The sequence below is a fragment of the Aotus nancymaae genome, unplaced genomic scaffold, assembly GCF_030222135.1.
Source record: "Aotus nancymaae isolate 86718 unplaced genomic scaffold, 86718_ANA_hifiasm-v0.15.2.pri h1tg000029l, whole genome shotgun sequence".
Taxonomy (NCBI): Eukaryota; Metazoa; Chordata; class Mammalia; order Primates; family Aotidae; genus Aotus; species Aotus nancymaae.
In genome coordinates this window covers 63996508-64020664 of record NW_026988442.1, presented here as the reverse complement: position 1 = coordinate 64020664, position 24157 = coordinate 63996508, and the positions used below count along the sequence as shown (strand labels likewise).

General features: G+C 33.4%; 1 protein-coding gene across 8 annotated transcripts in view; it reads right to left on the bottom strand.

The window, feature by feature from the left end:
• Nucleotides 1-1439: 1439 nt before the first annotated feature.
• ORC4 (origin recognition complex subunit 4) overlaps nucleotides 1440-24157 on the bottom strand; it is a 75223-nt gene continuing 52505 nt past the window's right edge. For all 8 annotated transcript variants that reach the window (XM_064382797.1, XM_012457106.3, XM_012457107.3 and 5 more), the window contains 10 exons: nucleotides 23349-23424; nucleotides 22856-22941; nucleotides 19807-19855; nucleotides 17157-17308; nucleotides 13819-13992; nucleotides 9082-9168; nucleotides 4943-5051; nucleotides 4066-4161; nucleotides 3914-3981; nucleotides 1440-1749 (listed from right to left, as the gene is read on the bottom strand). In XM_064382797.1, the coding sequence (XP_064238867.1) occupies nucleotides 1561-1749; nucleotides 3914-3981; nucleotides 4066-4161; nucleotides 4943-5051; nucleotides 9082-9168; nucleotides 13819-13992; nucleotides 17157-17308; nucleotides 19807-19855; nucleotides 22856-22941; nucleotides 23349-23424 (1086 nt within the window). In that variant the 3' untranslated portion in view covers nucleotides 1440-1560. The remainder of the gene's footprint in view (nucleotides 1750-3913; nucleotides 3982-4065; nucleotides 4162-4942; nucleotides 5052-9081; nucleotides 9169-13818; nucleotides 13993-17156; nucleotides 17309-19806; nucleotides 19856-22855; nucleotides 22942-23348; nucleotides 23425-24157) is intronic.

Sequence of the window (24157 nt, the reverse complement as noted above, 5' to 3'; positions counted from 1 at the left end):
CAAGACTTCATTAAAACATTGTTCCTTAGAGCATACTTTAAATTTAAACTACTTGGGAAGGAATCCACTGTCAAACTTCATGTCTTAATAGCACTGGCTTTGGTGTTAAACTGAGTTGAATTCCAAGCCTGTTGGGCATTCCCAGCATTGCCACTACTGTGTTAGTTTTCTGATCTGTGAATAACAGTGCTTACATCTCACAGGGCCTCTAACAACAGTTAAATGGCTTGTATGCTGCACAAGCATAGGGACAGTCTGTCTTTTGTAAACCTCCCATGCACACAATAGGCAATCAAATATTCTTGAACAAATGAAGTCACTAAGTAAGTGCTTATTAAATTTCATTTTAAATATATGCCTCTGTTAATTCATGGATCTTGAAACTTAAGACAGTGCTTTGATTGACATTTCCACCTTCCTCATAGGGATTTTTTGATACAAACTGGTTTAGTTAACATTGCCATACATGTCTTACTACTTTTGAGTGATTTTCCAGAAGTCGCTGGTACAGTCATATGTCACTTCATGATGGGGCCATGTTCTGAGAAATGTGTCTTTAGGTGATTTCATTATTGTGTGAACAACACAGAATATACTTAAACCCCAATTGTATATAGCCTGTTACACAACTAAGCTAGTAATAATAGCCTAGCCTATTACTCTTAGGCTACAACACTGTACAGGATGTTACTGTAATCATACTGTAGGCAACTGCAACACAATGGTAAGCATTTGTATATTTAGACATAGAAAAGGTAAAGTAAAAATATGGTATTATCATCATCTTATGAGACCACCCTCATATATACAATGTCACTGACCAAAATCTTATGTGGCGTCATGACTATACTTGTTTAGAAGGCAAATTCCAATCCTCTTGACCTATGGTAGGCTCAATAATCTGTAATTATATTTTAGAAAATCCTAAAAGGGATTCTGATGTGGATGGTATGAGTACCACATTTTGAGATGTCTAGAAGAAAAATCTTCAAATTCCTTGGCTTTTTTCTTCCAGGTGAACCACCCTCTGACTAAGCTGGTTAGTCTCCTCAACTAGAAAACCTGGGTCTGGGATAGAATCCATAATTTGCATGTGGACAGAGAAAAAAAACCTGCAGCATCCCTACTGTACCAAAGGTTACTTATGACACTTCAATTCTTAACTTTTTTTTTTTTTTTTACTCCTTTGGTTTAAGGTTTGTAAAGAGATCTACCTGTTAGATTGAAGTGAGTTCTTCAAATAGATCTGTCTGTGTGTGTGTGTGTGTGTGTGTGTGTGTGTGTGTGTGTGTGTAAAGCACATGGTCTAGTCCCTAAAGCAGTCATATTTTATTCTTCTGAACTGCTACTTACAAAGTAATCTCAATCACTGAAATGATAAATCATGTAACTATTCACGATTAAAAGGCAAGACACAGCCAAGACAGTACACGTTCAAGTCTCACATAAGTACAAAAATATTATTTATAAAATGTTTAGCATATCATCTTAAAGGACAATAGTTTTTCATTCTCTAGAGAAGTATGAATGAAGTGCCAAAGCTGAAGTCACTGGTAGTATTCATAACCAGCTGAGTGAGGATGTTGCCCACTGCCTCACATCTGTAGGACAGTTGGGATATTTCTGCAGAGCATTCATAATTTGAGTATTATCCAAAAGCAGTTTCATCAGCTGGTACTCTCTCTGTGAATTTCCTGAAGTTCTTTCCACGGGCTTTATTAATTCTAATTGTTGCAAGTGTTCAAAAGCCTGAAAGATGAAAGAAATAGTTTAGGTTGAATAGGAGAGGAGAGTAACAAAGTAAACCCAGAGAACAGTTAGCATTTTGGTCCGCTGCAGAACAGAGTAGCAATGTAGTTGCAGAACAGAGTAGCAGAACAGAGTAGCTGAAACAAAATGTAACAGCAATCAATAGGATTCAAAAAACTCTCACAATTCCATAAAAACTCCTATTATCATCAGGTAAGAGTGTTAGTGCACACTTACTTGTCCATGTATTGTTGAATGTAAACATGGAAAACTTTAATTCAGTATATACGATATGGTTTTCTTCCTAGCCTCATTATCATAGCTCCTCCTAGTACTTTAATTAATAGTGTTTCCAGTCAAAAACCTAAGAATCAGATAAGATTTTCTGATTGATTACCTAAGCTACTCAGATTTACATTTATAGTTTGTTTCTACCTTTGTAAGGCTTTGCTATGTAAAAGATTAACACAACTAACAAAATGGGAGGCAGAAAAAGACCCTTGAGTCACTTAGGCATATTCAGCTGATCCTGTAAGAAAAAGATTCGGCAGGGTAGTATGGACATGGAGGAGAAAGGATAGGCTCCTATTTCTCTAAGAAGTCTGACTCAGGCTGTCACAGCCTTCTTCCATGGAAGAAGCTCCCTTCTTCCATCTTTCCCATCTTAATAGGGTTCTTTCCTGTCTGCTTCCTCTTATTCTTAATATTTACGTATTACATCTTTTCTAACCTTGAGTGTTGTGTTAGGTATGTTACTAGGGTATGAAAAAAAAAAAGAAACCATTAAGTGAAATAGATTCCTGAGCATTCTATTATATTCTTACAACTCACTGTAAAAATCATCACTGGAACATATTCTCTATGTATCACATAAATTCTTCTGATAGAGAAACAGCTCAGATACCATTCATATCTGAAAATGAGAAAATACTGGAGGCTGCAGGTGTTAGAGCTGAATAGAACTGTACAGATTTAAAATATTTCTAAACAGCAAAATAATTCCTTATTGAAAATGCAGAAATGAGCAACTACAAATTATTAATAATTTGTAGAGCCTGGGTAAACTTTTCATTTTCACAACTCTCACAAACTAAGACTATTAGGGGGAAAAAAATCCTCCAGTGTTGTAAAATACTTTTCCTGTTTCTTTGAAGAAATGGCAATGCTCTCTACCCATTTTTGTTACTACAAGAGATGAAATTCTGATTACTAGGTCCTATATGGGATACCAAAGGACTCGGGGGTCCACTGTTTTAAAAAAGGTTTCTTTCCATAAAATCGTCAAGAGCTGCACTGTCACGCTAGGCTACTGAGCAGTTCAATGTGGGACTCAATTGTTATTTAAACTTAAAAATAGATACTCAGTTCTATTAGAAAATTCTGAGCATGTTCAGAACAATTTCAAAATGTAAATTTACTTTCTCAGCTATAAATTTTATGGAATCTAGACAGCAAGAATTTTCAATGAATATTTAAGCAATTGAGATGTGCTGTAAGTATAAATGCATACCAAATGTTAAAGACTTAATTCAAAAGAACGTAAAACAAAGAACTTTATAAATGTTTTTCTATAATGATTATAGATTGACACATTTATGATATGTTGAATTAAATATATAATTAAAATTACACCTTTTAAATTTTCTTACAAGCACTAGAAAATCTAAAACTACATTACGTGGCTCACATAACCTTCGTAGTGGACAATGGTAATCTACATGAAGTCCTCAAGTTCTAAAACTCATGACTCAGTCCCCAAATAACACTTTCTCTGTATGCCCTCAGAGGCCAGTGAGATTTTTGTCTTTTAAGTTTCTTAATGGCTTTTAGTTTCATTTTTTTCTCATTTTACTGCTCAGATTATAAAAGCCAGTCCTTGGGTTGGAAAGGGAAAGGTGGTACCACACTATACTGAATAGTTGTTTTCAGGATGCAAGTGCTATGAATAGACAGCAGAGGGCAGTATACTTCCACAAACTAAAACAATTGGTTGCCTCAGATTTTTGAAAATATTTCATTTTTAGATAATTTTCTTGTTTTGAAAAGAAATCTCTATGATAAATACTTAATGTTTAAAAATTGATGAAAGTGCAATTTTAATACATAATCAAATTGGATGTAAAAAATATACTCTCTAGAAAAATAACAGCAAACTAAATCTTACCTTCATGACAACAGGTTTTTCAAAATTATAAACAGAATGCGCTTTTCTTTGAACAAACTTCTGAAACTCTGGGTAGAAAGCAATTACAATATTATATCTTCACATAAGCAGTGGGTAAAAATCAGAAAAAAGCCACTTAAGTCTCATCTCACCATTATAGACCATTTGAAAATTAAATGGCTCCTCCTCATAAATGTCATTTAAATGTTTCATTGCTATTATAAGACAGATTTCCAAGACTGATAGACCTATAGTAAAAGGGAAAAAAGCTATTAGTTTAGTGACACATAAGACTAAAATAACTGTTCTCCAAAGAGTACAATATAGTGAAAGATCTATGGTTTTGAGGAGTAAAGAAGGTCAAGATTCTTCTAGATTTTAATGTGTTCCAATCACTATTATCTATATAAATTTAACTAAGTTACTTAACTTCCCTGAGCTTAGTTCTTCATAACTTCAAAATAAAGATATTTTTAAACTTTTAGAAATGTCACAAGGATTAGAGACAATTTATCAAGCACTCACCATATGGCCCACAGTACACAACAGAAACTTCAATTGTTATGTGACTTTAAATCACATGGGGCCTTTGGATAGGATTTATCCAGAGACTTTCTAATCTCCTGGAAATTATATTCAAATTTGTGTTTTCCTTTTTTCCCCTGGAGAGGAAAAGGGTTATTACATTTGCAAAAGGAAATAATGAACCCAAAATGGCTGAAACCCAGTGAATGCTCTTCAGTAGCTCTTGGTACAATGAAAACACCAGAAACATAGTTTTACCTGGATTTCCAATGTGACAAAAGAGGCAGAGCATCAAGTTTTTTGTTGTTGTTGTTTTGTTTTTACTTTAAATGGAAGTGATAGTACCTTTAAAAGGACTAAGTTAAAGGCTATATGGAGACAAAAGTATTTTATAAAGTATTATGCCCATGTTAATTGAAATTTTAAGAAACATTCCATTATCTAAATTCGAACTTTTTAAAAAACCACAATTTAAAAAAAAATTTAATAAAACTGGATTCTCACCATGTACAATATTTGCTTTTGAGTCCATGCTACACAGCTGGCTTGCTTCCATTAGATCTACAGCAGTCATAAATGGGTGCGACGCTGTTACTCGATTTAAAGAAAGCATCTAGGGAAATGTGGATCAGAAAAACAATTATGTATTTACATGTGCATTTTGGAGACACTACTGTGTAAAACTTCTGAATTTGTATAGTCAATTCTTAAGGGAGAGTAAATATTAATACTTAGGGAGGTATTCTCAAATTCAGTTCTATTAAAATACAGTATTTGAATTTTTATGTCATATAACCCTGCAAATGTAAAGCATAAAAACAGTTCTTGCTGCTCTCTTTAACCCATTCCACTTCCATATCTTGTTTACTTAATGCTTGGAAGAACAATATTTAAAGAGGAGTACAGCAAGGAGAAGAAACTGAAAATAAGTAAGAATACTTACTAATGAAAGCCCCAGACACAGCCCAAAAGGCAGATCTATGCCTTACTTGTAAACTTTTTCACCACCCAGCCATCCAGCCAGGTTAGTGTTCAGTTAGACAGAAGTTAGCTTTTATGTTCAATGGTACCAAAAAAAAAAATAGCACATTTATACTCAGGAATAACTCTCCTTGAAAACAGAGTCTACTTCTCTTGTGCTTGTTCTTTAGTTATCCAAAAATGAACAGAGGTCCTGGACCAGAATTGCTACTCAAGTATTCAGAAATTTCCTTTTTCTTTATTTGTATTTTTCATAAAAGTTATATTTGGTCATTTAGGGTTAGAAGACTGAGCAGATAAAAACGCATGACCTCTGGTTAAATTTCAATTTCAAAGAAACAATAGTTTCTTAGTATAAGTATGTGCCATGCTATTCTATTTGGGACATAATTATTCAAGAAACTCTCTCCTCCACCTTAACTAGGGCACAGGTGATTAGCTAGGCAAAGAGTTTGGCAATTCCTGTCCACTCTCCTGCTGGTTTGGACCCAGCTGGCTAGTGTTCCCTCCCTTTGTCTCTCCTTTCCTTTTTCCTTTAATTATGAAAATTTGTTTTAATTTTTCCATAAGTTACTGGGGTTACAGGTGATATCTGGTTACATGAGAAAGTTCTTCAGTGGTGATTTGTGAGACTATGGTGCACCCATCACCTGAGCAGAAAGCACTGCACCATATTTGTAGTCTTTTATCCCTTGCCCTGCTAGAAGACAGTGTGGACATTCTTTAAAGAACTAAAAGTAGAACTATCATTTGATCCAGCAATCACACTACTGAGCATCTACCCAGAGGAAAAGAAGTCATTATTTGAAAAAGATACTTTACTTGCACACGCATGTTTATAGCAGCACGATTCATAACTGCAAAATCACAGAAGCAACCCAAATGCCCATCAATCAAATGGATAAAGAAACTGTGGTATATATATGTGTGTATATATATACACATATATATACTATCGAATACTACGCAGCCATAAAAAGGAATGAATTAATAGCATTTGCAGTGACCTGGATGAGACTGGAGACTATTATTCTAAGTGAAGTAACTCAGGAATGGGAAACCAAACATCATATGCTCTCACTGATATGTGGGAGCTAAGCTATGAGGACACAAAGGCAAAAGAATTTTTTTTAACATATACGAAGGCAACAGAGAATAATAAATTGCATATCCATGATACTTTCCCTGCTCAAGAAATATGATCTTAGACTTGAAGCCCATCTCCTCTGGATTGGACTCTACTCTTCCCCACATAAAACAACCAAGTATGTCTATACTATTAGGTCAGTGCAAAAGTAGTTGCCATTTTTGGCATTGAAAGTAATGGTAACTTTTGCACCAATCTAATACAGTATACTACTACATATACATTTATTACACAACACAGAGTAATTTTCAAATTTTATATAAATATTTTACCTTCACAACTCTCTTCACTGAACATCTATTATCAGATTTTATCTATGTTGAGTCAGTATCAATTCTGGTTTATTCATTTGTTGTATTTATTTGTATATACCTGCAATTATTCATTTCCTAATTTCCTATTGATAGACATCTGTCATTTCTTCTTCCTTTTTTTTTGTCCCCAGTCAAAAACAAGGCTGCAATAAACAACCCTGGATATGTCTTCCTGTGCATTAGGTAACTAGAGTTTCTCTAATTAGTATAAGTATGTTTCTCCAGTTACCTAATTTGCTAAATTGTTCTCCAAAGGACCATGTATTTACCATGGCAGCAGCAATAAATATTAATAGTAACAGACAGGTTACCATCAAGCATAACCTTTGACACCCACTAGATTGGCAAGAAAAAAAGTTTAATTGTAGTATTTCTCTGGTTACTGGAGATGCAGAAAATCTGTAATCTATAATGAGCTTCCTCAATGACAATCAATAATGGGATGACCTAAGAATATGAGTAAGCAGCCCTCAAAGAATCCCATATGACAAAAAAGTCATTATTTAATTCATTACTATGAATTAATAATGTAATAGAAAAATGGCAAGACAATGGCTGTTAATATTGACAATATTGAGGCAGATATATTTTCCCAGATGGAGATATATATATTCCTCTTCTAAAAATTATTAGTCCCCAAATTACTTCACGATAAAGACAGCTGTTGCTGAAAATAGCAGTATCCTTTTCATAATAGAGGGAAAATATATAGGATAAAAAGATTTAAATTTCCTTGGAAAAAACAGCTGAGGAAAAATAACTTGTATATAAACATGGGTGAACCATACAGCCAAGTAGGACACAAACTTGAAGCCAGACAGCTCTGGATTGAGTCCTGGCTTTGTTATCTACTAATACTGTGACCTTGGGCAAGTTATTTAGCTTTAAGGAGCCTCAATTTCTTTAGGGGTAAGGATAAAAAGTAAGATTATTACAATGGTCAAACATAATATAGGTACTACTAGTATCTACAGTACTTAGCTTATATGCTAGTCAATAAATGGTAGCTACTATCATTATTCTATTATTATTATTATAAATTACCTTTCTACAAAATCAAAACTATCTTCTGTTTGAAAGGTATTTGCCGTAATTTTCTAGAAATATTAGACTAAAACCAAATACTCTTAGTGAAGAAAGTTAATTTGCAGAACAATTAAGAACTCTTATTTGATATTGGTATTATGTAAGCTTAAGATACAATTACTTGGCAAAACATCATGACCAAGTAGGATATATTCCAGGTATATAAGGCTAGTTCAACACTCAAAAAATAATGTAATCAAATATATCAACAGAATAAAGAGAAATATGATCATGTCAAATGATCAAGAATAAGCATTTGACAAAATCCAACAGCCATTTATCATAAACTCTCAGCAAGTTACAAAGAGATGAGGATTACCTGTACTTGATAATGAACATGTATAAAAAAACCTATAGCTAACGTCATACTTAATGGTAAAAGTTTGAATCCTTTCTTCCCAAGACTGGGAACAAGAAAGGATGTCCACTCTCACTCTTTAATACAACATAACACTGGAAATTCTAGCCATTGCAAAAAGGCAACAAGATAAGAAATAAAAGGTATACAGACTGGAAAGAAAAAAAAAACCTAGAATAAGTGAGTTCAGCATAGACTATAAGATCAACACATAAAAGTCAGTCACATTTCTATATATTGTGTGTGTGTGTGTGTGTGTGTGTGTGTGTATATATATATGTAATCAATCACATATTCTATATGTAAAGAATATGTGGAAACAAAAACCTCAAAACACCATTTACAATTGTTTTAACAAAAATTAAATACTTAGGTATACACATTAAATGATCTGTGTAGTAAAAACTAAAATGCTGATGAAAGTAATCAGACAAGAAATCAAATAAAAGGAGATATGTGGCCTATTCCAGGATTTGCAACACTCAATGTAGTAAGCATGTGGATTCTCCCAAAATTTACCTACATGTTTAAGCAATTCCCATAACAACTTAATTATCTAGTGAAAGACAGAAAATGATAAGAGTAGGTAGGCTGAGCACAGAGGCTGATACATGTAATGTCAGCACTTTGGGAGGTAGAGCTGGGAGGATGGCTTAAGGCCAGAAATTCGAAACCAGTCTGGGCAACAAAGTGAGACTCTGTTACTATTAAAAAACAAAAAACATCAACAAGCAATAAAAACAAAACTAATACAAACCAATAGCATGTGTAATGACCGCAGGTTTTTGCTGATATTGAAATGCTTCTGTAGTACTTCCTGCACACTTCTCTCTTCTGAGAGACACTAAAGGAAAACAAAAAAGTCAAAATTTAGGAAAGATGTGGTTTAAAATCTATATAATCCTGTGCCTTACTGGTTGGTGTAGCTTATTAACTCTAATATTAATTCATTAGTAAACAGATGTTGGTCTTATTTGTAGAACACTAAAATCAAAAGAAACTTTCCAGTCTACTGATTTTTCTATCATGTTCTTTACATTAATTCAGTGAACAAAATGACAAAACAATCCTTGCTAACCCAAAATTTCTACTTGAATAAGGGAAACTACACAGTCATACTAGTGAAATGAACAAAATGCAGCATAAAAACACAAGAGCATGAGTTACTGTACCTAGATAAACAAAGTAAAGCATTACAAAGAATGCTTAAACTGGATGAGAAAAGAGATTTAAAAAAGAAGAGGGAAGACCATTTCAGTTACAGGGAACAACATGAGTAGTAGGAAAAATCATGGCATATTGGCAGAAAATGAGTAGTCACATACTCAAGTTTCAGTTACTGGCAAAATGAATGTACAAAAAAACAAAGGCAGAAAAACCTAATTGGAGGTAGCTGTCCAGACAAGAGGTAAGGAGGGTCTGAATTATCTGAGTTGTATGAAGACAAAAGAAAATTAAGAATTTATAGGAGATACATCTGGTAGAGAATTAGCTGGTATCAGAAAAGAAGGAAGTGTTTGAAAAGTAGAAGATAAAAATCACAGATGATCTATGGGAAACAAAATGGCCCGTGAAAAGTGAAAGGTGGTCAAGAAATGAATCTTGGATTATCAATATTTAAGTATTAGGTGGGAAAAGAGAAAAACTAAGAAAGTAAGAAAGATACCAAAGACTGGAAGAGAATCCAAGACAGAGCAGAGGTCTAGAAAATAAGGGAAGAAAGTTTCAAGAGAGAAGTGGGGTTCAATGATATAAACTACTTTGTAAAATTTAGATAAGATATATTTGAGAAGAGGCTAATGGCTTTAGAAATCCAAAGATCACCAGGGCCCTTTGAGAAAGCAGCATCTAAAGAGGCCAGTGACTACAGTATATCAGGGTTGAACGGAAGGTGAGGAACATTGGCACTGAAGAAAAGATTACATGAAAAGAGAGTAAATTCTGAGGTCAAAGAGCCAAGGAAGGCTTAGAAAAGATTGACATAATTTTTCAAAAGTCATCTGCATGGAATAAGGATTCTTTTTCCTTTTAAAAGAGAAGCCCAAAAAACTAAGCATTTTTGTATTTTCTAGAGCTATAACTACATGTATACTTTTTCTACTCTAAGACCAGATTCAGAAGTAAGTTCTAGTCCATTGGAATGAAATTTTATACTCTCAGGAAACAGATTGTCTTCATTATAGTTCCCACTCCCTTGCTATTGTTTCTAGTCTTCTTTTTGTATTTTAAAGGGCTTCCTGTTACTATATGTATATTTTTCTGTCACAAACATGGTAGAATATCCTTGGAAGTACACAAGGTGAACATAAAATAACAAAGCAAAGTAATACAAACCTTTTGGAAATTATAAAAATTTTTTTAGCTTTTCCACAGTTTTAAAATTGCAATATGGAAGATAAATATGTGACTAAATATCAGAGGCAAACTATAGTCTTGGCTTCTGTAATCTGTAACTTGTAAAAGTTGATGTGGTAAAATCAGAGCACTTAGGACAACTAAAGAAAATCACCTGGGACAAAATTGATTCTAAAACTTTTCTTTGCAAAAGAATCAATTATTTTTAAAATCTGTATTTGCCTCTCTTTGACATGATGCTTCAGAGATTAGTCTGTACTCCACCTTGCTACTTCATCTCTTTAGTTTTAGTGGTTTGACTCCAACTCCCTCTCTTTCTGAAAGTGGTCACCTTCTTGCTTCTATAATTACTTAATCTGCTTTTTAAAATGCCTACCTTATTAACATGAGTCATTTGAACAAACAAAAAAATTGCCTACCTCTTTTATTACATTTTTAATGCCATCTTGATTCAAACACCATACCCTATTTGAGGATAAGGCTATTATCAATAACCAGTTGAACTTAGCTACAATACTTTGGGAGATTTCATTTGAGGAGAATAAGGTATGATTCCTTCAAATGTTCTTTTTAAAGGATCCCTCTTATACTGCCATGCTAAGATAGAGTCTACTCTGTTTACTTGAGTCATTTGAAGTAGGGCTAAAACAAACCTTCAAATTAGGCAGGATATCCAGGTTCAATCTTATCCTGAAGATATTTCTTGGATGAGATTCCATGTGTGACCTGTTATCTGTATCACTGCTTTTGGTTTAATCTTGCCGTTAAAAATAACCTGCTGGATTATCAGCACTAAGAGAAAGAATAGCTCCTTTAATGCAGCTACCACCCTACTCCACAAGGCCGGGACTCTGACCATGGTGCTGACAGATTTTTCAAGTGAAGCTCATTTTATTCGCATACCAAAGAGAGGCATAAGACAATCAGGATAGGGGAAGAAAATATTAGAACTCAGAGACACAAACACCAGTGATGCTGGTTCTACTTAATGAAACCTACTATTAAGACTATCAAAAAGATGACAGGATAGTGCTCACATTCAGGGGATTTAAGGTATGCAACAAAAGTCCAGAAAGCTAGAGCTGAGCTATGCTACTAACAAATGGTTACCATTTTCCAAGTCATGCAGAGTTATGCTTCTTCACCAGTAACTCCCAGCATCCTCTTTATTTATATACCCACTTTTGGATGCTCAGAATGCAAGACAGTTGGGAAGGACAGGGGATGAAGGATGGCACAATGCAACCTGGACCATGTAGTCACTTTAGGAAGATTAAGTGTGAGCAGGTATGGAAAAAATAAGAGCCCATGGAAAGTACAGACATTTAAATGGAAGACTACACTGAATGGAAGACTACACTGAATCTCTAAAACAACCAAAAAAACATACTGGTGGAATAAGACAATCAGTTTAGGAGTTATAGAAGATGAAAGTCTGTGAGGCACTGAAAAGTAGATCTGAAAGCTGAAGATCCAGAGGTCTGGTCCACACCAGACCCCAGTAAGAGGGGATGCTGTGGGAGTACCAGCTACAAAGAAAGTGCTCCTATAGATGGAATCCTATAATTAGAAACAGTATCAAAGACACTTGCCACAGGTAACTGAAAGATCTGAGTCCCAGGCAAGATTAATTTGAGTAGAAGAGAGGATCCATACCTAATTATATCGAGGCACAATATCTGAATTTTAAAGATAATGTCAGCAATTTTAACATAGAATTATGTAGAGTTGTACTGAACAGGAAATTATCAGTCATAACAATGGGAAAAAAAGTAATATAAAAATATGTAGGCTTTGAGTCCTTTCTGTAAAAACAACATATTTAGCATGTATGTAAACTTTGCAATGTTATAGACCAAGTAATTACTCCATAGTAGAAAGGAGAATTGGCATAGTTTTAAGGGAAACATCCACTATTTATCCTATTTATCATCTATTCTTTTGCACTGATTAAATTTTGTTCAATAAACTTTTATGATTAAAAAAATGAAATGTGACAAAATAGTGCTTACATGAGACTATATTTTATAATCAAAACAATAATCATTTAAAGAACAAACTAATGCAAAACGCTTCCAATTTAGCATTGGTATTTAAGAATTCATGGTAAAAATACAATCTATCACTATTGCTTTAAAATAAAACAATCTTTTTTTATAGTCAGTGAATATAGACTGCAATTCTATTCAAAGATCTAACTATCCATACCAGTATTTTAATATTATAAATCAGTTTTTCCCAATTCCTTCAGAACCAGGGACTCTATATTATTTTTCAGGCTCAAGAGGCCAATTATTTTTGAGAGTCTACCATAAGGGACTTATTCATTAACAATGTTTTTCAATCATGTTATTAAATACACACTCACCTGCATATTCCCTCCTTTCTCTTTCCCAACTGAAACCTCTTGTCAGCATAAGATTAAAAAGATGCTAGTGTGTTGAGTATATTTTAAGCACAGGTAAACTTACAGTCTCAAAGCCTTGGCAAATCTTTAAAACAACATAAGAATCTGCCTTTGTATCTAAGACTCTCAGGTCTCCAGGGACTGTGAGATGTGATCACCTATTAGATAATATAACCAGAGGTGCCACAGGCTGGACTGCTTCTTAAGGCTCAAGAAAATAAAAGCTGAAGTTGCTAATGAAAACTGGAAAACAAAAAATCCACACATAATAGGTATGACTCACTAACATTTATCATTATTTACTAGTTATTATTATTGCTAAATATGTAAAATATCAAAAACTACTAATAGAAATCCTAAAGCATAACTGTGATGTTCTTTTGAGATAGAATTTGGCCGGGCGTGGTGGCTCACACCTGTAATCCAAGCACTTTGGAGGCCAAGGCAGGTCGATCACCTGAGGTTGGGAGTTCAAGACCAGCCTGACCAACATGGTGAAAGCCTGTCTTTTAAAAAAAAAAAAAAAAAGAGAGAGAGATAGAATTTAGGAGATATGACATTTCAACTGTTTTCAGAAGAAAATTTTTAAAAAGTATATAGTTTGTATTCCTGCAGCTTTATACCCCAGCAATATTAGAAGCTTTATGTTAATTTACTAATTTCTAAAATTTGTGTTTTAATTGCTTTAAATCATAAAGTAAGGAACATTTAACTGTATTCCCTTTAAGTTACCTGAACATTCTCATTCCACTTCTCAGCAAAAAGCTTGTCGGGAAATTCTGCAGGTAGAGATAACTGTTCTTTAAATATTTTAACATACTGTGGAAAACCAAATGAATTCATTAAGTGTATCTGACGGTGAGAAAATCGTGACTTCACTCTTTTTTCTAAGAGTTCCAAAATATCCTTAAAATCAAACAGAAATCTCTGTAAGTAAGATGCATGTTAAAAAACAAAACAAAACAAAAACACTGTATCAATGTTAGAGGTATAAGTAAACTATCACTTATAATTATTAATGTTTAGTCTGTAATATATAAACACTTAAAACATTTTATGCAAACTAAATAATCCCCTCCCCCTCCCAGCATCTGCTGGCTTGGTGATGCCATGCCTTTTTCTTACCATGTTACTCTCAGCTAATCTGTAACATTCCAAGACCCAATATGATTGTTAACTGACTATATTGAAGAGCTACCTGTCACAGTAACATCAAAAGTTTCAATAAGGAATTGAAGAACTAAGATTAAAAAATTAATAGCATGATAGGCAGCAGGAATCAACTTTAGGATAGGAAAGTGGCAGAAATGCAACATGTCATTTGTAAGTTAACTGCTGGCTTTTTTTTTTTTAAAAAATAGTAATGTTTTTAGATCCTATTTGTATTTGTGCTGTTTTTCCTTAAGAAATCAGGAATCAAATTTACTGTCGAAGAACACTAAAAACCAAAGGATAACTAACATGTACTACTTGTAAGGACATATAAAGTGTTCTTAAATGAAGAAAATACTTCCACAAAACTGATAGGCATTGGAACTATCCAAGACATCAGAAGCACAATAGGTAAGCTGTCTTCCTAAGTCACATATATGGCAGGAATTGTCATTCCTAAATCTCTTTTTAATACTGAACTTAAGCAATTTTTCAAAATATGTTACAGTACACAGAATACCATATTACTCAACAGTTACACTCCAAGGTATACAACTTAAGGGAAATGAAACCAGATAACTGCAAAAAAAAAGTGTATGTGAATGTTTGCAGCAGTATTATTTTTAATGGCTTAAGAAATGTAAACAACCCAAATGTCCATCCACTGATGAATGGATAAACAAAGTGTGATATATCTATACAACAGAATATTATTTGGCAATAAAAAGGAATAAAGGACTGATATGTGCTCTAACACAGATCAACCCTGAAAACATGTTAAAGAAGCCAGTCACACAAAACTATATGTTGTATGATTCAAAAATAACAGTCAGAAAGTAGTCGTTGCCTAGGGCTGGGGAGGGAACAGGGGATTGGGGTGAAGGCTTAAAAGTATGAGGCTCTTAAATTGTGGTGATAAATGCACAACTCTATAAATAAACAAAAACTCTGTTAATTGTATGATTTAAATGAGCGAATTGCATGGTATAAATTATATCTCAATAAAGTCGTTTAAAAAAACTCCCAACCCCAAACATGAACACTGACATGCTATTTGATGACTTTAAGAAATTACAGCTAATATAACAATTATATTAGAGAAATATATTTTTAAAGAGCCCTTATCTCCTAAAAATACATTATAAAATACTGATAAAATGACATAATACTTAGTTTTTGCCTCAAAATAATGAAGGGAGGGAATGAAGGGAGATGTAGAGGATAAATAAAACTAGTCTGTAGTAATTGAATCTTGACAATGAGTGGAGAAGGGAATTCAGGGTTCATTATTTATTCTCTCCTATGTATATTGTTGAAACATTACAGAATAAAGTTTTTTTAAACGGGGGTTGGTTAAGCCCAGAAATATACATTTCCATGTCTAGTCAGATGACTCTCATAATACCTAGGTCAAAAAATCATGATATACCAGAGAGAATTCAAGTGAGCAAAATGAGATCATGGTTAGTTGAGAAGGAGGACAGGAAAGACTAATAGCCTGAGGTAGAGGCGGGAGGGTGAATAAAAAATTTTGAATGTTTTTATGAGGTCAAATAAAAGTATAGTGCCAGCATGTGAACTAAAAGAGAAGAAAGGTTATATTCAGAGATACAGATATTGCACATTTATTTTCTATTAAGAAAGAGTTCTAGGTCACCCATATAGGCAGACAGTGAAAGTAATAATCTACACAAGCAACAATTAAGAGCCTAAACTTGGGAATGAAAAGAGATGGAAGTACATGATGTCTTTGTAGTAGGTAGTAAGGACAGAAATTGACAATGTGGGCATATAGGGAATAGTAAAAACAAAACAAAAAAACAAAAATGGGATTACTCCCAATGGGGAAGAAGATGCTTGCTGACAAAGTCACTACTCTCTCTATCCTTTTGCTCTCTCCCTATAAACATGGATACAGATAAAAATGTACGTGAGGCCAGGCATGGTGGCTCACACCTGTAATCCCAGCACTTAGGGAGGCCGAGGCAGGCAGATCACAAGGTCAGGAGTTCAAAAGCAGCCTGGCCAACATGGTGAAACCCTGTCTCTACTAAAAATGCAAAAATTAGCTGGGCATGGTGGCAGATGCCTGTAGTCCCAGCTACTTGGGAGGCTGAGGCAGGAGAATCACTTGAACCCAGGAGGTGGAGGTTGCAGTAAGCCGAGATCACGCCACTGCACTCCAGCCTGGGCAACAGAGCAAGACTCTATCTCAGAAAAGAAAAAAATTACACTTGAAAGAACTAAACAGTTGGAGAATTATATATACAGAACAAAAAAGAATATCTGATAACACTGCTAAGAAGCTACTGACCTTTTATTTGGTCCTTCACTGGGTCAACAACACTTACCACAGCCACTTCCACCCAAAGGAAGATTTTTTGTTTTTGGCAAGAAGGAGGGTGCTTCTTTGATCCCTGTCATAGCCTGCTGCTTTTGGCAAGGAGAAATAAAGATATGCAGAGCACCAGCCAGTGTTGTATGAGGGAGGTTTATACTAAAGCCATGCATCATAAATAAGCTAGAGAGTACAGGGAAGGAGGGGCAAATGACAGTCACTCTATAGAGAAACAGCACTGGAAGGAGGACTGTTGAAATATGAATTAGTAGAAAGTTTTACTTTTCTGAAAAAGAGCTGTAGGAAAGGAGAAATTATATTTATTAGCATAATCTGATTTCATACTTTTTTCTTCAGTTATTTCACTGGGAGAAGGGAGGTATTCATTAACGGGCTAAGGTAACCATTTACCCATTTTCCCCAATTTGAGTTGAAAAGCAGGATAAATATTGCTGAAACAAATTTTTTTTAAATGCTTAACATAATGACAAAATAAGTGAAAAAAGACTAGTAGTGTCAGCAATTAAGCTTGAATTTTAAAATATTATAATCAAAATTTTTAATGAAGAGAAAAACTTACCAATCTACATGTAAGACCAATAACTGCTATTGGGGTCTGTGCAGACTGAGAAATGTCAAAAAGATTATAGAGAAGTGTTTGGTTTTTATGATGAGCAAAAAGATCAAATTCATCTAATATGAAGATCACTGGGCAACTGCTAGTTCGGTCACCTAAGATAAAATAAGAGCATTACAATATGAAATTATATCCACCTTTCCTCAGTTTCTAAACTATTTACTGTATTTCAGGTTTTAAAACTTAATTCTACAAACATACTGATGGCGTACTTTGGGTAGGGCATTTACTGATGCATGTACATTCATTCAACAAAAGAAACTATTCAAAGGACAACGATAGCCCCTACTGCTCTCAAGAAGTTCGGTCTAGGCCAGGCACAGTGCCTCATGCCTGTAATCCCAGAACTTTGGGAGGCTGAGGTGGGTGGATCACCTAAGGTCAGGGGTTTAAGACTAGCTTGACCAACCTGGTGAAACTCCATCTCTTATAAAATAAAAATACAAAAATTAGCTGGGCATGTTGGCAGATGCCTGTAATCCCAGCTACTTAGGAGGCTGAGGCAGGAGAATATCTTGAACTGGGGAGACCGAGGTTGCAGTGAGCCAAGATCACTCCAGCCTGGGCAGCAAGAATGAAACTCTGTCTCAAAAAAAAAAAAAAGTTCAGTCTAGTTCCCAGACTCTAGTATAGTTTGTTTGAAAAATGTCAAAAATCATTTAAATGACTAAAGACTATTATTTTTATAATTATGTAAACATAATTCTTATTTAATGATTACAATATTGGCAACAGACTTTTCTATACCTATATAGAACCAAAACATTTAGGATTAAAATATAAGGAAGTCACTACTTAATGAACAATACTAATGCTTTAAAAGAGAGTTGTTTACTCAGTAGAAATGCAAAGTATATTTCTCATAGAAATCCTTTTTATAAACAATGGTTAGATTATAAAGTTTAACTAAAGCACTTTAACTCCCTTTAAGCACAACTTTCAGCATTTCAACTGAAATGCTTTTCATGGGGAAAAAAGTTCCACATGATTTTCTTTGGTTACATTTCTCTCACTTCAATGATGGAAACTACTTTAGTAAAAGAATCCCTTTTACCTTAGGCTTACAGCCTTTACATTTGTGTTAAAAAGTAAAACTATTATCTGACAAAAGAAATACTTACTTCAACAAATAACAAATACAGTGTCTAAATGATTTAATACTGGTACAAAACCAAAGGGATTACTCAAAAGTCTAGAAAGAGACCTATGTACTAATATAAAATCTTAGTATTTAATAAAATAGTGCATTATACATCAGTGGGGAAAATTAGTCTATTCAAAGTTAGATCCCTACTTTACAGGTCTAATCAAAATTTCCAAACAAATTATGAATTACAAATATATATATTAAGTGAAAACATGGATCAATGTTTTCATAATCTGAAGGAGAGAAAAAACTTTCTAGATAAATGTAACTATGTGGGAAATGTAAAACTCAAGTTCAGCAGAAAAGTCCAAACCAAACTTAAGGGAAGAGAAAAATAAAACACAAAAATTCCAATAAGTAAGTATAAAATAAATATTAACAAAACAGGTCAAAGACCCAACAGGAAATAGTCATGTTTCCCTTAACAACACAGATTCGTTCTGAGAAATGTATTGTAGGTGATTGCATCATTGTACAAGTATCCTCAGAGTGTACTTACACAAGCCTAGATGGTATAGCCTACTACACACCTAGGATATATGGCATAGCCTATTGCTCCTAGGCTATGAACCTGTAAGCATGTGATAGTGTAGGCAACTATAACACAATGGGAAGTATTTGTGTATCTAAACATATCTAAATACAAAAAAGGTACAGTAAAAATACAGTTTTAAAGTCTAATAGGTCCACTGTCACATATGTGGTCTATCATTGAATTAAAAGTGTTATGTGGTACATGACTGTACATAAACCAGGAAATATCAAAGGTCAATAAAAAGGTGGAATGGTAAGCATCACCACTATCAGAATTATGCAAATTAATCAGAATTACACAAATAAAACAAAGAAGAAAATTATTCCAATTAAACTAAGAGATGAAAGATTTTCTATCAGACGGGCAAACATAAAAATAATTGTTTTTGAGGTTGTGAAGAAAAAGGTACTATCGAATATTTTTACGAAGTGAATCTTTAAGGTAATTTGGTGGTGTTCAACCCAGAATTCTACCCACAGAAATTTACCCCAGGAAATATCTGGATGATCATCTAAGTATCTCTTCTTAATTATAAAAAATTAGAAACACACACAAGTCCATAATTGGTGATTAATAAAACAGCACCTAATAAAACAAGATGAAAATCATAAAAATGGTGATGCAGACCAAAATTACTGATTACAAAACAATAGGTAAGATAATTTTATTCTCGTAAAATGTTAAATTTCTCTCTATCAATAATATACAGCAGGTGAATAAAGATAAAAAACTAAATGCTAATTGAGATAATCACTGTTATAACGGTGGGAATACAGTGATCATTGTTTCTTTTTTATGTTTCTGTATTTTATGAATTTTTCTTTTGGCAAAAGCTTGTATTACCTTTATAATCAAGGAAAAAATAAAGTTAAAATATATCTTTTGATACAGCTGAATATGTTAACATTTACCTTTTTTTAAAGCTTCCAGAAGAAATGAAAGGTTTTCAGCAAAGCTTCCCTGAACAACAAAATGAGAAAAAATGACTAAAAGTTTGGTGAAATAAAAAACAAAAGAGGACTGTCTGATTCTCAGATTTTACATAAATACTGTATATCTTCTAGTTACTAGAGTCACTGCCCAGACTCTGCTGAGTGTCTCTATACTTCCTATCTAAAGTTTAAATATTTAAGCAAAGATAGCACAGCACTGAAAACAGCAATAAATATGTCATGCATGAGATTTTATATTTTAGAACTTGAGGATAACCGGTCAAAGAAGAAAAAGAAAAGTAAGAAATTTTATATTTTCTGGACAAAATCTGTAAGAATGTTAAATTTATTTGAAGGTAGTTTTATAGAGTTGCCATATTCTAAATACAGTTTGAGACCTAGAAATGCATTCTACATTCTACTTTGTATCTTCAAACACAATGGGATCTTGCAAGTCTCAAATTAATTTGTACCAGTAAAGAAATAACCATTAATTTAAATGAGATACAACAAGAAAAGGCTTTTTTCAAACAACAAATACTATAGCAATGTTTGTCTATTCAAGAGTATGTTGAATAATTTATGTGTATCATATCATGTTTGGCTATGTTTATATGGAATATAGCCAAAACACTTTTGGATACAATTAAATATTCTTGATGAAACTGAACAAGGTAGTAGATGCATTATCCAGATGCTCCAGATTGTGGGTAAAAGTCCCATTTAAATATTTTTTTCATTAAAATTACTAATTTTTATTTCATTCAGAGTTCATGATTTAAAGAAAGAGCCAACTTTAAATTTGAGGAGATACAAAGAAGAAAAGAAACTCACTTATTTGTTCTCCAGTTGAGATATCTAACATAAAAATAGCATAAGTGTTTTAAAAACTTTCACTGTTGTTATGCTATTTCCAAGATAGGCAGACCAGGAGGTATTATCCATAATTTACTATAACATAACAAAGCCTGGGAAATCATACGTACATAACAAAGTTGGGAAATCAGTGGTCAGTTACTCAAAGGTAGCTTGTCTTTCAGGCTTTTTGTTTAAAAGATTATATCTGATATTAAGTATTTACTTCTATAAACATGTATTTGTGCATGTATAATATAGATATATGCTTATATCAGACCAGAAAAGCTGTGGGTTGAATTAAGTGATTAAGTGACTTAGGTTTTTATAGTGTTGAGCCTCTGCCATTTTATGACCTTTGGCAACCCAATTATGCTCTCTGAGCAGAAGCCAAATTTATATAATGAAGGAATTAAACTAATAATTTCTATAGCAGTATTTGTCTATTCAAGAGTATACTGAAGAATTTATGTATATCATATCCTGTTTGGCTATGCTTGCTTGGAATACAGCCAAAACATTTTTGGATACAACTTAAACTAATAATTTCTATATGTGATAATAATAATAGTGAAGATTAGAATAGAATGATAAACAATTGTGCCTTTTATTATTTCACATAAAACCAATATGAATATGTAACATTTAAAAATGTCAGAAACAGTTATCCAGATCAACTGGGAATCAAAAGCCAAACTGAGCATACTTAATAGGAACTGCCTTTGGCTTAGTACAGGCCACTACCTTCAACATCACATTCTAAACAGGAAGTAGAATATTAGACTTATAGAAGGAGCATTTCAAAATTGCACTTCAAAGACCTACAGACTACGGAAGGGACAAATTTACTCAACTTTTTATAGATTAATTATTAAAGAAAGAAACTCATAAATGCTAGGGGTCTTACACAACTATGGCAGTGTCACTGCAGCACAAAGCATACAGTTCAGAGATTAGAGTGATGCCACTGCATGGTCACCAGTAACCAGAAAATGAAATTGGAATGTATATAACCCACACCAAATGCATACTTAGTATGAGGATAAGTAATTTCATCGTGAAAATTCAGGCAGCTGCAAAATTAAATTATCATGTTTTCCTTAGGCCCTATATATTAGGTAAAAGGTAAAACTTTAATACAAGTTTCAAAACATTTCAAGTCAGTTTCTTTTACTGATGTTCACTATCCTGAGACTATAAGATGATATGATAATGAAGTATGAATAAATTCTGAAAACAGAGTAAGATAACTTACATTTGTACAGCACATTAGCATCTAGCAAATTACTTTTTAAGTTAAATGATGTGTAATGTTCTCTTTCTTCTTTAGAATAATCCTATGAAGTATAGATAATAAAATAATGCCCAATTAACAGGCAAAGAATTTGAATTCAGAGATACTCGTTAGCTGAGGATTATCAGGTAGTCAAAGGGCTGTAAGGCATAACTGAAACCCACCTATTGCAGCTTCAAATTCAGCACATTTTCCACCATACACAGGCTACTAGACTCAAAAAAAGTAGAAATAGGCTGCTGGAGCACAGTATTTAAAAAAATGTGTTAATTTATCTCCAGAGATAGAGAACCAAAGTATTCACCTTATAGAAAAAGAAACAAACTCAGAATATCTACATAAACTTGGATTTCTTAGCTTTTTTACAGCTAGTCAAATCCATGAAAAAATCCAAATATTGTACAGAGTTGATGACTAAATGTATCCTGTACATTACACATTTTTACGAAAAAATCTTATATATTTAAATTTAGAATTTCTTTTTTTTTTTGAGGCAGTCTCACTCTGTCTCCAAGGCTGGAGTGCAGTGCATGATCTCAACTCACTACAGCCTTCACCTCCTGGGTTCAAATGATTCTCCTGCTTCAGCCTCCTGAGTAGCTGGGACTACAGGCATGTGCTACCACGCCCAGTTAATTTTTGTATTTTTAGTAGAAACAGGGTTTCACCATGTTGGCCGGGCTGGTCTCGAACTCCTGACCTTGTGATCCACTTGCCTCAGCCTCCCAAAGTGCTGGGATTACAGGCGTGAGCCACCACGCCCGGCCTCAATTTAGAATTTCTGACCCTCTCCCTACCCTTCCAGAAATATAAAAATACCTATGCTATAAAGATATTACCTTGAAGCTTATTTAATAAAATAAGTGAAATGATACTTACAAAAACTTTATCTCCAACTACATTTTCCAGATTTAACTGCCTTGTGATTTCCTTTAGGGCGATTTTATCATTGATCTGCAGCAGTCCTAAAAGTCAATTTAAAAGTATTTAATTAAAATGTCACATGTATTTGATACAGCAGGTTATTTTCCAGTTAAGTATATTTTCCCAGTCAAAGCCTGTTAGTTCACATCACTTTCTTTTTAAAACTTAGCAATAAAAACATTCTGTAGAGTCAAAAAACAATCCTTCTTGGGATTAGAATGATTAAAAAAAAGAAAAAAAACAGAGTCCTTCTGAGACTCCTTCATTATTATTATTTTAATTTCTAAAAATACTGTGTATGGTATGCTAAGTACAGGCCGTAAAACATGGATCTACTTTTCAAAATCTATTAAAATGGATTTGAAATATACAAGTGAATTTAATTTCATCATATAAAAACCCCACAATGTTTATATCATCTCCAATGGCAAAATGATGGCATACTTACCATTTAAGTGAACTTGTAATACATTTTCACTCACTTCTTCTATTTCCATGAGTTCTTTCAAAGCATGATTTATTAACTAAATATGAAAAGATTATGAAATAATAATAGATAAAAGATAAAAAGAAGTCCATATTCCTTTCTAAACTACAAGTAGTGAGAACAGAATATAAATAAATTGACCTCTTTAACAAGTAAGTTTTCAACTTCTTTACAGATGAAAGGTTTAACTAGAACATCTCTTATCTGACTCTTTTTAAGAAACAAAGGCCAGGATTGATACAGTATTTTCTGAATCACCTACCCAAACTTTTAATAAAAATTTAGAAACAACCAAGTTCTAAAATAAATACTTTTCTACATGTCACATTAAACACGTGACATGGCCCTTATAAATGTATGTCTCAGTACATGACACATCTCTCTGACATTTACTCTACTAAATATCATTATAATCAGTTAAAAGCCTATTGAATTAAAGGTTTCTATACAGCATACTTTTTTTTGTAACATTGTACTGCTCTTATACTGTGATATCATATATATCTCTTCATATTACCACTGCATTTAAGAAAAGCCAAAACCTTTCTAAAGAGTAAAAATGGACTGTTCTTTCCAATATTAAAATATAGGATACTATCAAAAAATAAATGAAGTGGGAAACGCAGTTTGTATATACAAAAAAAAAAAAAAAATAGAGATGGCATCAAAACTTAGGACAAAAAGGATTACTCAGTGAAGGCACCGGGACAACTGGTAAACTGTTTTCCAAAACAAAATACTATTTGTATTTGCAATATGCTACTTATTTG